Source organism: Otolemur garnettii, unplaced genomic scaffold (assembly GCF_000181295.1).
Source record: "Otolemur garnettii isolate 467f Iridium unplaced genomic scaffold, OtoGar3 scaffold00194, whole genome shotgun sequence".
Classification (NCBI taxonomy): domain Eukaryota; kingdom Metazoa; phylum Chordata; class Mammalia; order Primates; family Galagidae; genus Otolemur; species Otolemur garnettii.
In genome coordinates this window covers 1661385-1676845 of record NW_003852589.1, presented here as the reverse complement: position 1 = coordinate 1676845, position 15461 = coordinate 1661385, and the positions used below count along the sequence as shown (strand labels likewise).

The 15461-nt window shown below is 46.1% G+C and overlaps 1 protein-coding gene across 3 annotated transcripts in view; it reads left to right on the top strand.

Annotated features, from left to right (window-relative positions):
* The first annotated feature begins 4272 nt into the window (after positions 1-4272).
* The window catches only part of TRPM1 (transient receptor potential cation channel subfamily M member 1), an 84561-nt gene continuing 73372 nt past the window's right edge, over positions 4273-15461 (top strand). For 2 of the 3 annotated variants that reach the window (XM_023507618.1, XM_023507619.1), the window contains exons 1-4: positions 10726-10800; positions 12739-12952; positions 13614-13738; positions 14392-14563. In XM_023507618.1, coding sequence (XP_023363386.1) covers positions 10798-10800; positions 12739-12952; positions 13614-13738; positions 14392-14563 — 514 coding nt within the window. In that variant the 5' untranslated portion in view covers positions 10726-10797. Of the gene's footprint in view, positions 4347-10604; positions 10801-12738; positions 12953-13613; positions 13739-14391; positions 14564-15461 lie in introns of those variants that run through there. The other variant, XR_001161756.2, reaches the window with a different exon arrangement.

The following is a 15461-nucleotide window of genomic DNA, read 5'->3' as shown; positions in this document are numbered from 1 at the left end:
TTCTAGCCTGAAAGGTTTCAGCAGAGAGATCTGCACTCATTCTAATATTCTTCCCCTTGTAGGTTATGGTTTTCTTACATCTAACTACTTTTAAAATTTTCTCTTTCATATTAACTTTAGTAAAGTTAATTATGATGTGCCTAGGGGATGTCTTGTTAGCATTGAGTCGTGCTAGGGTTCTGAAACTATCTGCTATCTGAATTTCAGAATCTCTTGGCATGTCTGGAAAGTTATCGTTCATAATTTCATGAAGAAGACCCTCTGTGTATTGTGAAGCAACTTCGTCGCTTTCAGGGATTCCTATAAGGCAAATATCAGTTTTCTTTGAATCACCCCAGAGCTCTCTGAGAGAAAGATCTGTTTTTGCTCTCCATTTCTTTTCATCTTTGAGCTCTTGGGCTTGTTCAAAAGCTTTGTCTTCAACGTCAGAGATCCTTTCTTCTACCTGTTCCATTCTGTTACCAAGGGATTGTACCATATTTTTCAGATCTTTGAGAGCTGCAAACTCCTGCCTCAATGTTTCAAAATCTGGTCATTTTATCTTTGAAATCATTGAATTCTTGAGACATCTTTTGAATAATTTCTTGAAATTCTAATTCCCTCCTTTCCTCCAATCTGTTAATCTTATTTGCTATCCAGATTCCGAACTCTATTTCTGTCATCTCAGCCATCTGTTTGTGGATAGGATCTTCAATTGCTTCTGACCCATCCTTCCTTGAGGGATTTGATCTACTCTGGTTATTCTGGTTACCAGAGTTTTTCTGCTGATTCTGCCCCATGGTGAATTTACACCGTTTGAAGACCATCCCCAAACCAGTCAGCCTATGGCTTCCTCTGGTTTCCAGGAGAGATAGGGCATGTCTGTCCAGAAAAGCCTCAGGGGTGTGAGCCTTATTGTTCTAGCTGTTGCGGCTGTTGCTCTTCACATCTGGGTATCGCTACACTTGTGTGGTTCCCTCTCAACTGACTGTCTCTCACAGTTCTTGGGCCACTGGGCCTGGGGTGCCAGGAATGCATGGGTTGATCAGTCCTGGGGCACCTCACTCAGGTGCTGGGGGCTGCGGCCAAACAGCGGCAGCCATGTGAGTCGAACAGTCCTTGGCCGCTCGGGTGCCCAGGGGGCAGTGGTGAAGTGGTGGCAGCCACATGGGGGATGTGTGGGTCAAACAGTCCTCAGTGTGCCTGGCTCGGGTGCCTGGGGGTGGTGGCCAGGTGGCAGCCACACAGGGGACACAGGGTCAAGCAGTCCTGGTTGCGCCCTGCTCAGGTGCCCTGGGGCAGCTGCCAAGCAGCAGTGGCCGCATGGGTCAAACAGTCCTCGGTGAGCCCCGCTCGGGTGGCCAGGGGCAGTGGTAGCTGCATGGGGGACGTGCAAGTCAAACAGTCCTTGGCACACCCTGCTTGGGTGCTGGGGGCAGCAGCCAAGCGGTGGCAGCTGCAAGGGAGGCACGAGTCAAACAGTCCTTGGTGCACCCCACTCAGGTGCCCCAGGGGCAACAGCCAAGCGGCAGCAGCTGGCAGGGGACGCACCAGGTTGAACGAACAGTCCTCAGCACGTCCTGCTGGGGTTCCTGGGGGCAGCGGCGGAGCAGCAGCCATGGGGAACACGCAGCTCAAGCAGCTCTCCGGCTACAGGGCTAGGACAGGGTGCTTGGTCCCGCAGGGGTGGGGGGGACACTGTTCTTGGGCCTCCTCTCACTGTCCTTGCAGGCAAGGGGAGAAGGGTGGACTGGAAATTCAAAATGTTGGCTAAATGTTAGTTCAATTTTTCTCCCTAGCTAGAGGGTGTTTGGAGTCTCAGCAGGGTCCCTTTAGGGGAGTATACCCTTCTTTCTGTAGCTCTCAAATGTGAGGTGAAACAATAAGTCCTCAGTTCACGGCTGGCCTGTAGGAAACTCACAGGAGCAAACAAAGAGAAAAACGCAACTTTCTTGGGGGAGGGGACAGACACCCTTCCTTCGGGATGTATTATGTACCTGTAGATTGCTTTCTAGGAGTCACAACTTGCCTCAGCAGAGTTGTCCTGCAGATATCCTGTCCTCTCTCAGCTGAGCTTCTAGTCTTCAACTTTGTTGGGTATTTTCTGAACTTTATCCTTCCTTCTGGATGGGATCTTCTGTCAGAGGCTGGTACCTGTCAGCCATCTTGCTCCTCCCCCCCAGATCTGTTTTTATATCTATCTCTATGTATTATAAACCATGAGTTTACACTGATAACTTCAATTTTAGCCCAATTCTACAGGGTTTGTTCTAACCTTCCCCACTCCCCATATCCATAACTCCTTCTCCAACAGTGAGAAACCCAGCTCTAATTATCCACGAAACATTATTTGTTAATTCCTTGAATACAAAGAAAGCAGTTTCAGAATTGCTATGTTTTGTCTCCAAAAAGTAACCTATTTGTGGGAGCTCAATATTTGTTTAAAATTTTCATTGCCTTTAGTTGGGATATAATCTACACAACGTGACCCCACCCCCCAAAAAATATAATAATAACAAGAGTTTGCTCTCCCACTCCTCTGGGAAGTGAGGCATGAAATGCAAAAGGGAAAGAATTCCAGGCAGTGAACACTCTGCTCGGCTGTTCTGTTGTTTGTTCTGACGTCCCACGTGAGAAGGCTGAGCAGGAACCTCAGAGCTCACTGCCCTGTGCTTTCTCCCTGAAAGTGGGAGAGTGCTGCTTACTCTCCCCACACTGAAGCACCAACATCTGAGTCAGCAATGTTGGCCTCAAGCAGCCATTATATTGTTTAGAGAAAAAGTGTACAGAGTTGAATTATAATCATTCCTGTTATTCAAAAAGATCCATGTGACCTGGGATCTCTCTCTAGAAAGACCAGGTTGAGTGGGACTCTTGGGTCCTATCCCTGCACAGCTGGGACTGGGGCCAGGACTCTCATGGAGCAACAAATCAGGCATTGGGGCCTTGTCGTGACTTTGCTGAGGAGGGTCTGTGATCCTGGGCTGTCCCTGCAGCTCTCTGAGGAGATGACATCCACAGAGACAAAAGAGTCCTGGATGAGCACTGCTACCTGGGTGGGTGCAAATGGGCAGCACTCAGCCTTGTCCCACCACATACCCCTGGTCTCCCCTGGTCGCAGGTCACACTGTGGTGCTCCTCCCTATGGAGGCTCCTCCCTATGGGCTATGGGAAAGTGCTGAGGCCATGAGGCCCAGCCCTCCATGGTTCCTCCAAGATCTGACTCAGGGTTACCTGGGTGTCAGATACTGGGCTGTTGCCCTTCCTTGCACCTGTAACCACCTGACTAGGGCCCCCAGAGACACATACACCATACATCGCACACACACATACCACACTACACACATGCACCATGCATATCATGTCCACACAGACACACCACATCACAAACACACACCACACACACACTCATCTCTCTCTCACACACACACTCATAAATACAGCACACGAGCCCCAAGAAGCACACACTGAGCCAGGCGTTGTGGAGATACAGGGAAGGACGCTGCCTCTCCAACTGACCCCTGCACCCTGCAGGGCAGCACCAGGGACCCTCCAGGCACCTTCCTCCCTGCCTTCCTGTCAACACCACCAAGGGCAGGGTCTCCGCTCTCTTCACCTCTTTACCTGCTGATCCCATGCTGGAAGACAGGTCCAGCCAGGCCACCCAGTGCAGGTGGACAGCTTACTTCCCTGCTCCCAGCTGGGGGCTCCTCCTCCTCCTCTGTGTGATGTGCTCCTGGTGACCAAGGGAAAGCCAACAGGGCTAAAGCCAGGGGGGCTGGCTGCACACTGGCAGCAGAGGGGCCTCTGCAGGGAGTTCCCTTCCCAGGCTGCCTGCTTCAGCCCTGGCATCTTCAGGCCTCATCTGACATTTCCAGATGGTGAACATTTGCCTTGTGATTCATTTCCTCAGAAGTCCCCATAGCACCCTGCTTAGCACCTTGCACAAAAAAAGATTTCCACCAGATGAATACAGATGAAATAGGGCTCAGGATGGGCACAATATCCAAGGCCTAGATGACCTTAAAAAAAGATGAAGTGAAATAAAATAAAATTTAAAAATGGGAACCATACATACAAGTGGGGCTTCTAAGCCATTTCTCCTAAAAGGTACCAGAGCCAAGGCCTTTAAAGACTTGCATCCCCCCTACTGGTGGGACTGTTCAGATGTTATAGGCAGACTCTTCTTCATGGCACAGGATAACACTATTTTATAAAAGTATAAGAATGAACCTGGGTATTGGCTTGGGAATGTACTGGTCTAATTATCACTTCTCTCTCTTTCAGGGTCAGAAAGCATGGATAGAGAGAACCTTTTGCAAACGGGAATGTATTTTTGTGATTCCCAGCACAAAGGACCCTAACAGGTAAACCGGAAGCTGTGATTAAGACCCCCAAATGGCGCTTGTCCACCTGCCAGTAACTGTTCTTCTAGTGTTTGTGGGAGGGGAAGAAGAGTTAAGAAAGGCGGGCAGAATCTGTCCCCCATGGAAGTCATTCACCGAAGAGTTGCTTAGGCTAATAAGCTCCTTTGTTAACACGCAAATGCTCAGAAAAGATTTTCTATCCACCACTCACCCTCATGTCCATGCTCAGAACCATATGAACCCACTGAATTTCTCTTAGTCTTAGCAAAATCAAGGAGCAGAGGGCTTTGAACAGGTTTCCAAGATATTTGGGGGACCTCTTCAATACAGTGTCATAAAGTATTTAGATGAAAAGGAATTTTCATCACAGGAAATATCTGAGTGGTTAAATAAGCCAGATATATGTGTATTATTAATGAGTTTAACTTGTACACAAAATGTCAAGCAATTTCATTCACCCACATGAAAATGCCTGTGTTATAAGCTGAATAAAGGCCTTCTAAAGTCACACAAGCAAGCAGAGGGGAATTTAGCTAAAAGGTCTCAGCTCTGAGGGCAAAAGCTATATGACTGAGCTTGGCTGGTGGGGCGGGAGATACAGATTATCTGTACATTTTATGTGCATACATACAAAGTGCACACACATAGGGTCACTAACACAGAAGTACACAGATGCTCAGAGATTACCTGGTTCAAGTTTGTTTGACCCACATAATCACAGTCCTTCCACATCTCCAAGCCACCCCCTTCCACACACCGCTCCCCAGGTTCCTCTTTCTGCTTGAACCTCAGTGATTAGCCCCCAATGTTACCCTTTGTTTCACCAATTGTTTCTCCTTATTTCAGAGGCACCCAGGCCATCCTGTGAACTATCTGTGCCAGCCCTGTGTGGCACCTGCCAGCACTGTAGTCCTCCGTCCTCTGTGAGACCTTATAGCCAGGCAACAGAAGGTGCTTCAGAGCTAATACAAAGGCCTCCTCCCACACATTCTCCAGTACAGACAAAAAAAAAGCCTAGAATGAAAAAAAGAAGGAAAAAACTACCAATTAAAGCCCCAGTGATGTGTATTTGAAAAAGCTAACAAATATTCAGTAAGAGGGCACACCTGTGGCTCAAAGGAGTGGGGCACCAGTTCCATATACTGGTGGCGGCAGGTTCAAGCTGGGCCCCCGGACAAAAAACTGCAAAAAAAAAAAAAACCAAAATTTAGTAAGAAAGGCTAAAATCTGTGGTATTTGAAGTTCCCTTCTAGTTCAGCCATGTAGAGACTCTGACCCATACTGCTGCAGCCAAGAACACAGGGCTCCCTCTCCCCCGGCTCCCACTCCAAGAGTCTTCTTCTGGAGACAGCATTTCTCCTCCTGTCCCCCACTACCCGCTGCTGAGGCTAAGTCCTGAGTGAGTGCGGTTGAGAGCTAGAAGCTCCCTTCTGCCCAGGCCTCACTCATGAAAGCAGCAACCTCACAGATGGGTGGACATTAAACACCACAGTCCAAATAACCAATGGGTTAAAGAAAAAGTATAAGAGAGAAATAAAAAAATACTTTACTATAAATGAAAATGAATACACAACATACCAAACCTTTGAGGGTGCAGCTAAAGTGGCCGTGAGAGGGACATTTATACCTATAAATGCCTTAGTAAGAAAGAAGAAATATCTTAAATAAATAACTTTTACCATCAGACACTGAACAAAGAAGAGCAAACTGAACCTAAAGGAATTAGAAGGGAGGAAATAATAACTAAAGGGAGTATTACTAGAAAAGAGAATAGAAAAATAAATTAATTAAAATCAAAGGCTGTTCTTGGAAAAGATCAAGAAAATGAAGAAATCTTTAGTTTGATGAACAAACAAAGAGAGAAGACTCAAATGGCCTGAATCAGAAACGAAAGCGGCGCCATCACTACCAACCTGGCAGAGATAGAAATGGGTATAAAGGAATATAATGATCCGTATGCCAACAAATCGGACAGCTGAAATGGGCAGACTCAAGAGGAAATACACAATCCGAATAAACCCATGAGAAGTAAATGGATAGGATTAATAATTTTTTAAAAACTAGCCACAAAGAAAAGCTCAAGCCCAGATCACTTCTCCACTAAATTCCAACATTTTTTTTTTATTAATACCAGTTTGTCACAAATTCTTCCAGGAAATAGTAGAGGAGGGAACGCTTTCAAACTCATTTTTTGAGGTCACTACTATGTGGGTACTAAAACCAAAGATATTCAAAGAAAAGAAAAGAATAGATCGATATCTTATGAATCTGGGTGAAGAAATCCTGAACAAAACACTATCAAATCAACAGCAAAAGAATCATATACCATGACCAGGTAGGATTCAAGGTTGGTTTACTTCATAAAAATAATTAATGTAATATATCACATTGGTAGAATAAAAACAAAAATCACACAATCTTCTCAATAGGCACAGAAAAAGCCTTTGATAAAACTCAACACCCTTTATGATTTCAGAATTAAAACAATTAGAAAGCTAGAAACAGAAGGGGACTTCCTCCACCTAAAAAAGGATATCTGTGAAAAACCCCTAGTTAACATCAAACTTTGTTTTGGGTTTTGTTTTGTTTTGTTGTTTTTTTTGAGACAGAGTCTCACTACGTAGCCCTCACAGCAACTCAAACTCTTGGCCTTAAGTGTTTCTCTTGACTCAGCGTCCCAAGTAGCTGGGACTACGGGTGCCCGCCACATTACCTACTATTTTTTGTTGTTGTAGTTGTCATTGTCATTGTTGTTTAGCAGACCTGGGCTGGGTTTGAACCCGCCAGGCCCGATGTATGTGGCCGGTGCCCTAACCACTGAGCTATGGGCACCGAGCCAACATCAAACTTAATAAAGAAAGATAGACTTTCTTTCTAAGGACACTTTCCTCCTAAGGCCAGGAACAAAACAAAGATGTCCACTCTCTCTACTTCCACACTGTAATGGAGGTTCAAGCTGAGTCAATTTGCTTAATCCCTATCAGAACCTCAGCTAACTTCTTTGAAGAAACTGATGAGATAATTCTAAAATTCATATGGAATTTCAAAGGTACTAAAATAGCCAAAACAACTTCGTAAAAACAAAATGACCAGGGGGGTGGCTAATGCCTATAATCCCAGCACTCTCCGAGGCCAAGGCGGGTGGATTGCTTGAACTCAGGAGTTTGAGACCAGTCTGAGGAAAGCAAGACCCCATCTCTACAAATAGAAAAAACTAGCTGTGCGTTGTGGCGGGTACCTGTAGTCCCAGATACTCGGGAGGCTGAGACAAGAGTATCGCTTGAGTCAAAGAGTTTGAGGTTGCTGTGAGCTGTGAGGCCCTAAGGCGACTGAGTGAGACTGTCTCAAAAACAGAACAAAACAAAACAAAAAGAACAAAGTAGGAGGGCTCAAACTTCCCGATTTAAAATTTAATTGAAAGCTATAGCAGTAGCAGCAGTGTGGTACTGGCGTTGGATAGAATTGACAGTCCAGAAATAAACCCATACACCTACGGCAAATTGATTATTGGTAAGAATGAAAAGACCTTTCAATAGGGAGAAGAAAGTCCCCTCCATTAGGGGACTTTCTGGAAGAACTGGATAGCCACTTGCGAAAGAATGGATTTGGACCCTTACCTCATAATGGCTTTATAAATTAACTCAAAATGGACCAAATACATAAATTGAGGAGCTAAAACTATAAAGCTCTTAGAAGAAAACAGAAAGGGGAATCTTTAGGACCCGAGACTTGACAAATGATTCTGAGTTATGACACCAAACACATGAGCAACAAAAGAAAATAATAAATTGGATTTTCTCAAAGCTGAACACTTGGACGGTCAGGTGGCTCACTCCTGTAATCCCAGCACTCTGGGAGGCTGAAGCAGGAGGATCACTTGAAGTCAGGAGTTTGAGACCAGCCTGAGCAAGAGTGAGACCTGGCCTCTACTAAAAATAGAATAATTAGCCAGGAGTGGTGGCAGACACCTATAGTCCCAGCTACTCCAGAGTCTGAGGCAGGATGATCCCTTAAGCCCAGGAGTTTAGGGCTGCAAAAGGCTGTGATGACACTATCGCACCCTCGCCTGGGCAGCAGAGGGAGACTTGGTCTCAAAAAAATCTCCAAAAAACTAAATACTTTTGTGCTTCAAGGAACACTATCAAGGAAGTGAAAAGACAAGGCACAGAACGTGATAAAAAATATTTGCAAATTACATATCAGATAAGTGACTTCTATCCAGAACATATAAAGAACTCTTACATTTAAATGATAAAAAGGATAAGTAACCCAAGTTCTTAAATAGGCATAGGATCTGAATAGAGATTTCCCCAAGAAGTTATTCAAATAGTCAACAAGCATGCAAAAAGATATGTGATATCATTATTCATCAGGGAAATTAAAATCAAAACCACAGGGGCTGGGTGCAGTGGCTCACGCCTGTACTCCTAGCACTCTGGGAGACTGAGGTGGGAGGATTCCTTGAGCTTAGGAGTTCAAGACCAGCCTGAGTAAGAGTGAGACTCTGTCTTTACTAAAAAAAATAAATAAAAATAGAAAAAAAAAACTAGCCAGGCATTGTGGTGGGTGCCTGTAGTCCCAGCTTCTCAGGAGGCTGAGGTAGGAGGATCACTTGAGCCCAAGAGTTTGAGGTTGCTGTGAGCTATGATGTCACAGTACTCTACCCAGGGTAACAAGAATAGGACTCTGTCTCAAAAAAAATTATAAATAAAATCAAAACTGCAGTGAGATATCATCTCACACACTCAGCAGGATGGTTAGGATCAGAATGTCAGATAATGACAAGTGTTGGAGCAGATATGGTGATATCTGAAGCCTCCTACCCTGCTGTGGGGACATACAGCGATGCAGCTGTTTTGGAAGCGCTTAGTGGCTCTTCAAATGATCAAACACAGAGTAACCGTGTGACCCAGCAATTCTATTCCTAGAGTACACTCAAGAAAAATGGAAACACACGTCCATCCAAAAACCTGTATACAAATATTCATAATAGGCAAAAAGTGACAACAACCCAAATGTCCATCAAATAAGCGGGTGAACAAAATGTGCATCTGTTCACACATCAGAATACCATTCAGCCCTAAACAGGAACAAAAGACTGGCACTCAAACACACCAAGTGAGGAAAGCCAGTTACAAAAGATCTCAGATTATGTGATTCCATTTATAGAAAATGTCTAGAACAGGAAACTGGTGCAGACAGAAAGTAGATGTGTGGTTGCTTGTGGCTATGTGACAGGGTGATAGAAAGGCTATAGCTAGTGTACGAAGCTTCTTTCTGAGGTAATGAAATGTTCTCAAATTGACCCTGGCACTGACGGTGCTTATCAAAACCACTGAACCAGGCAGTGCCTGTGGCTCAGTGGGTAGGGAGCCAGCCCCATATACCGAGGGTGGCCCCTGGCCAGCTAAAACAGCAGTGGCACTGTAACAAAAGTAGCAGGGCATTGTGGCGGGGTGCCTGTAGTTCCAGCTACTTGAGAAGCCTAGGCAAGAAAATTGCTTGAGCCAAAGAGTTTGAGGTTGGTGTGAGCTGTGATGCCACAGCACTCTACCAAGGGTGATAGAGTGAGACTGTCTCAAAAAAAAAACATTGAACCACAGACTTTCAGGTCAAAAGACTTTCTATGTGCGGTATGGGAATTATCTCAATAAAATGTTATCACAGTAAATCAAAGAAAGACAGGAAGGAAGGAACAGAAAGAAGGGAGAAAGGGAGGGAGGACATGAAAGACACCTGGAATGGTGACTCACGCCGCCAATAGCGTAGCCAGAGAAGCTGGGGAAATCTGGAAGGGCGTCACACACACTCACACTCACACACCCGGCCCAGAAGAAACAGCCCCTCAAGTCCTCAAGCTGACTTCAGCCCCAGCTCTGACTTGGGTAGGGAAATGTTTTAGTAAAAAGCAGATGAAGGCAACAATATTGAAAAGTCCTGGAAGGCCAGCTCTGTGCTCAGAGGGTGTGACTGTACTTTGTCATCAACTTTCCAGGCTGCGATGACCACACTGATATTGATAGAGTTAAAATATGTTCAGTAAAGAAGAACCACCCAGTGTGTCTGAAATAGACTGTGCATAGACAGATTCACGTTTGTTATCAGGAACAGGCTGTGTGTCTCTAATGAAGATGGATAACTAGGGGGTTAGCATCCCCCAGTTTGGGCCAAACTCACCTGTTCAGCTTGACCCATCTTTGCTGATGAACGGAAAGGGGAGGAAGGTCACGGGAAGAGCCTGCTTTTCTTTGCTTTCAGGTGTTGCTGTGGCCAGTTCATCAACCAGCACGTCCCCCCTCCGCTGAGCCTGACTCCCAGCAAAAATGAGGAAGAAAGCAAACAGGTGGAGGCGCAGCCTGAGAAATGGTCTGTCACCAAACACACCCAGAGCTACCCGACGGATTCCTATGGGATTCTTGAATTCCAGGGGGGCGGATACTCCAACAAAGCCATGGTAAGAGGGGCATTCAGACATGGTGCCCCCGGCCCTGCGGCCTGCATCCAAGGCTGGTCTGCTAGACCTCAGGCTGCAGATACCGGGGTCTTCTTCAGGGTTGGGGCTCAGTCTTCCCAGGTACTTCATTGCAAAGCCAAGAGGTATATTTGTGCATGTGACTTTTTAGCCACAAGACTTTGAAACTGGACACTGTTATAAAGAACATGTAGTGTCCCATAAATCCATACCAAAGCTCTGAATCCAAACCAGGCTCTGGCCCAACTTTGGAACCATGTCACGTTCCTCCATCTCCAGTATTGAGGCAGAAATTCCTTTTAAAAAATTACTGTGGACCTGCAAAACCCTTTATCTATTCTGGGAGTCTCTGGAAATATTTTCCCCACTAGCCGTGGTGGGAGTCAGTTCCCAGCTTCCCCGGGTGCACTCAGCAGGCCTGAGAAAGATCAGGGCCCCTCACATTTACACACCAACAGAGAGTGGCCCTGCCTCTCTGATGAGCCCTGACAGAGAAAGGGGGCTCAGTACTGTGATCCCTGCCAGCTAATTCTTAATAAGACTCCCACATGCCCGTCAGAGCCTTTTTGCAATTTCATTTTATTTTACTGGCCCAACATCATTGCTCAAAAAAAACTCAGTTGTGTTCCAAATACTGCAATCTTCCAGAATGGTACCCTACATATTGGCATGGACACAAAGAAGCAATTCACAGGGACCCAGGCATCTGACCATGACTGACCTCTTCTTCACTTTGAGGAGAAGGTCAAAGTTGGGCCAGAGCCTGGTTTGGATTCAGAGCTTTGGTATGGATTTATGGGACACTACATGTGGTCAAGCCCCAGATGGGGGCTCCTGACCACCCTTTCCCACTTGCTCAACAACGTCCTTCTTCAACTTCTTGGGCCATTGTTCTAGCTAAGCCAGCTTGGGAACTGATTCCTCCATGCTTAGGGTTGCCAGATAAAATACAGAACACCGGTTATATCTGAATTACACACAAGGGATAATTTTTTTTTGGTAAAGTATGTCCCAAATATTATATGATTTATTGCATTTGATAAAAAGAATTTTACCCTAAAACATTTTTCATTGTTCATCTGAAACTCAGATTTAGCTGAGTATCTTAGTCTGTACAACTGTTATAACAAAATGCCTTAGACTGGGTAAGGTGTAAACAACAGAAGTTTATTGCTCACAGTTCTAGAGGCTGGAGAGTCCAAGATCCAAGCCCTGGCAGATTTGACCTGGTGAGGGCTCACTCCTGCTTCACAGACTTGCCCTCTTGCTGCACCTTCACGTGGTGAGAGGGGCGAGCAAGCTCCCTCCAGTCTCTTAGAGCACTAATCCCTTCTAAGGGATTTGTGAGGGCGCTCCCCTTATGACATAATCACTTTATGCCCACCTCTTGGCTCAGCCACATACGCTGGAGCTGGCAGGGAATCTGGCCTGGACCCACCAAACAACAATGACAACTACAACCAAAAAATAGCCGGGCATTGTGGCAGGCACCTGTAGTCCCAGCTACTTGGGAGGCTGAGGTAAGAGAATCACTTAAGCCCAAGAGTTTGAGGTTGCTGTGAGCTGTGACACCATGGCACTCTACCAAGGGTGACATGGTGAGACTCTGTCTCAAAAATAAATAAATAAAATAAATGCCCCCCTCTTATTACTATTACCGTGGGGATTATCAGCATATGCATTTGGGGGGAACACAAACATTCAGACCATAGTTCTGGGCATCCTGTATTTTTATTTGCTAAATCCAACAATCCTCCCCAAAGCTCCTTTAAGTCAGTTGGTCACAGACCCACACAGGGTGCAGCAGGACCCTGAAGGAGAGACAAGCCAATCTTACTTGGATGGAGTTGATAGCCCATCCCCTTTGACGCAAGAAGCTAAACCAAGAGCAGGTGCTGAGCCTCGTTTGCTCTTTTGCAGTATATCCGCGTATCCTATGACACCAAGCCTGACTCACTGCTCCATCTCATGGTGAAAGATTGGCAGCTGGAGCTCCCCAAGCTCTTAATATCTGTGCATGGAGGCCTGCAGAACTTTGAGATGCAGCCCAAGCTGAAGCAGGTCTTTGGGAAAGGCCTGATCAAGGCCGCCATGACCACTGGGGCCTGGATCTTCACTGGGGGTGTCAGCACGGGTAAGAGTGGCCCTTTCCCTCCCAGAAATACACCAGCCAGGACTCACTGCAGTCCCCAAAGAGCTTCCTAATTATTAGTGATGAAATACAAGACAGTGCCTCCTGATCATACTTATGACAAAAGTGAAAGTAGCTTGTTTTCTCTTTGGTGTGATTCCTTTTTTTAAAAATATGAACTATATAATAATAGTGATAGGGTTGATGTTTCTGGGTCACCCACTATGTGTGAGTCCTTGGATTGAATTCTAAACACACATGCACCATCTTCTTTTAGCCTCTCAACAGTCTTCTTTCTATTTTTATGGGAGGGGAAACTGAGGCATAGAGTGGCTAAGAAACATGCCAGGTGTTCTGGCTCTCAACATTAGCTGCAGGTAGCCAAGGACAGCCAAGGAGTCCCCAGTTACTGCCATCGTTAGGTCTTGGAACCTTCTAAAGGAAATGCTTGCAGTGTTCTCTGGTTTCTGCTTTGGTGCCTTTTCTAGAGCAGATGCAGGTTTGCTTGTGATCATGAGCACTTTGTTTTCATGATGAAGATTAGTATGCCTCAGCCCTGTTCCATGGGGGACACATTGGCTCAGATCAGGTGTCCCTAACGTTCACAAAGAGTGCCAGGATGGGAGAAGAGAGGCCTAAAGTATGACTTTGTGGCTGCTCACAGGTGTCATCAGCCACGTGGGGGACGCCTTGAAAGACCACTCCTCCAAGTCCAGAGGCCGGGTCTGTGCTATAGGAATTGCTCCCTGGGGAATCGTGGAGAATAAGGAAGACCTGATTGGAAAGGACGTAAGCGCTTTCTCTGTAGACATTGGCAAGCTTTTAAATTTGAAGTCTTTGTGTTGAGATAATGGTAGACTCACATACAGATGTAAGCAGTAATAAAGAGAGCTCCCTGCACCCTCTCCCTTTCCCCAGGGATAAGGTGTTGCACCACCATAGCAGGCTACCACAACCAGGATACTGAACCTGATGTGCCCAAGATGCAGAATATTTCCAGCAACACAAGGCTCCTGTTGCCCTTTAGTATCTAATTCCCTCCCTTCTCTGCTTCCTCCTCAACCCCTAGAAACCACTAATCTGCTCCCCATTTCAATGATGTTTTATAAATGGGATCATACAGAGGGTAACCTTTGGGGATTGGCTATTCTTTTATTCTGCACAGTTGTCTGGACATTTGTCCAGGAAGTGCCCACAAACATTCGTGTACAGGATGTCGTGTTCACACAAGTTTTCACTTCTCTGTGATAAAAGCCCAAGAAGGCAAATGCTAGGTTGACATTATCTAAAATAATTATTTTTTTTGTATTTTAATATAACAAGTGGCACAAAGAAATCAGGGACAGGTTTAAGTGCAGTCATCCCGTGTGTGTGCTCTGCTCACTGCCCGTGGGCGGCTGGTGTCTGAGATCTGCAGCTCTGATTTGTGTCATGCACGTCAGGTGACAAGAGTATACCAGACCATGTCCAACCCTCTGAGCAAACTCTCCGTGCTCAACAACTCCCACACACACTTCATCCTGGCCGACAACGGCACCCTGGGCAAATATGGCGCGGAGGTGCGGCTGCGCCGGCTGCTGGAAAAGCACATCTCCCTGCAGAAGATCAACACAAGTAAGTGACGGGGCCACAGGCATGGCAGCCGGCTGACGCCACTGCCACAGAAACCAGGCCAACGGGGGTGCCCAAGGGTGTTGACAGTTTTACCCCAATTCTTATTAAAGCAACAGAAAATGACTTCCCAGACCCCAGACCCTTTACCTTCACCACCTTCCAAACTGCATCCATTAATCATGTGGTGACGCTTTGCCCCATGTTCACACATTGGCACAAGAAACAACCCTTCAGGCCTGGCCTGGTGGCTCATGTCTATAATCCTAGCACTCTAGGAGGCTGAGGCAGGAGGATCCTTGGAGCTCAGGAGTTCCAGACCAGCCTGAGCAAGAGTGAGACTTCCATCTCTACCTAAAATAGGAAAAACTAGCTGGGTGTCATGGCAGGTGCTTTGTAGTCCCAGCCCCTTTGGAGGCTGAAACAGGAGGATTGCTTGAGCCCAAGAGTTTGAGGTTGCTGTAAGCTATGATCATGCCACAGTACTCTATCCTGGGGCAACAGAGATTCTGTCTCAAAAAAAAAAGGAGAAGGAGAAGAAAGGAAAGAAAGGAAGAAAGAAAAGAAAAGAAACCCTCCAGGGGTTACCATGGTAATAGCATCGCCCACAATGTTACCCAGTAGTTCTCATTCCCTCCAATTACTGTAGTTATTTTTTTTTAATGTTTAATTTCTCAAAGACTTAGAACGGTGTCTTCTTCTATCAACTGACACAGTTAGGTGATCATTGAATATCTCCATAGCTCTGGGTCTCTTACGCAGACTGAGATGGCTAGGTGGGAACATCTCTAGAGAGGGCTGAGGAGCCATCGGCTCCTGACTGCCTGATGGGGCATCGTCCTTGCCCGTCCAGGTGGCATAGTCTGCAGTGGGGCTGCTGCCGTGGGGAGAATGCTGAGGT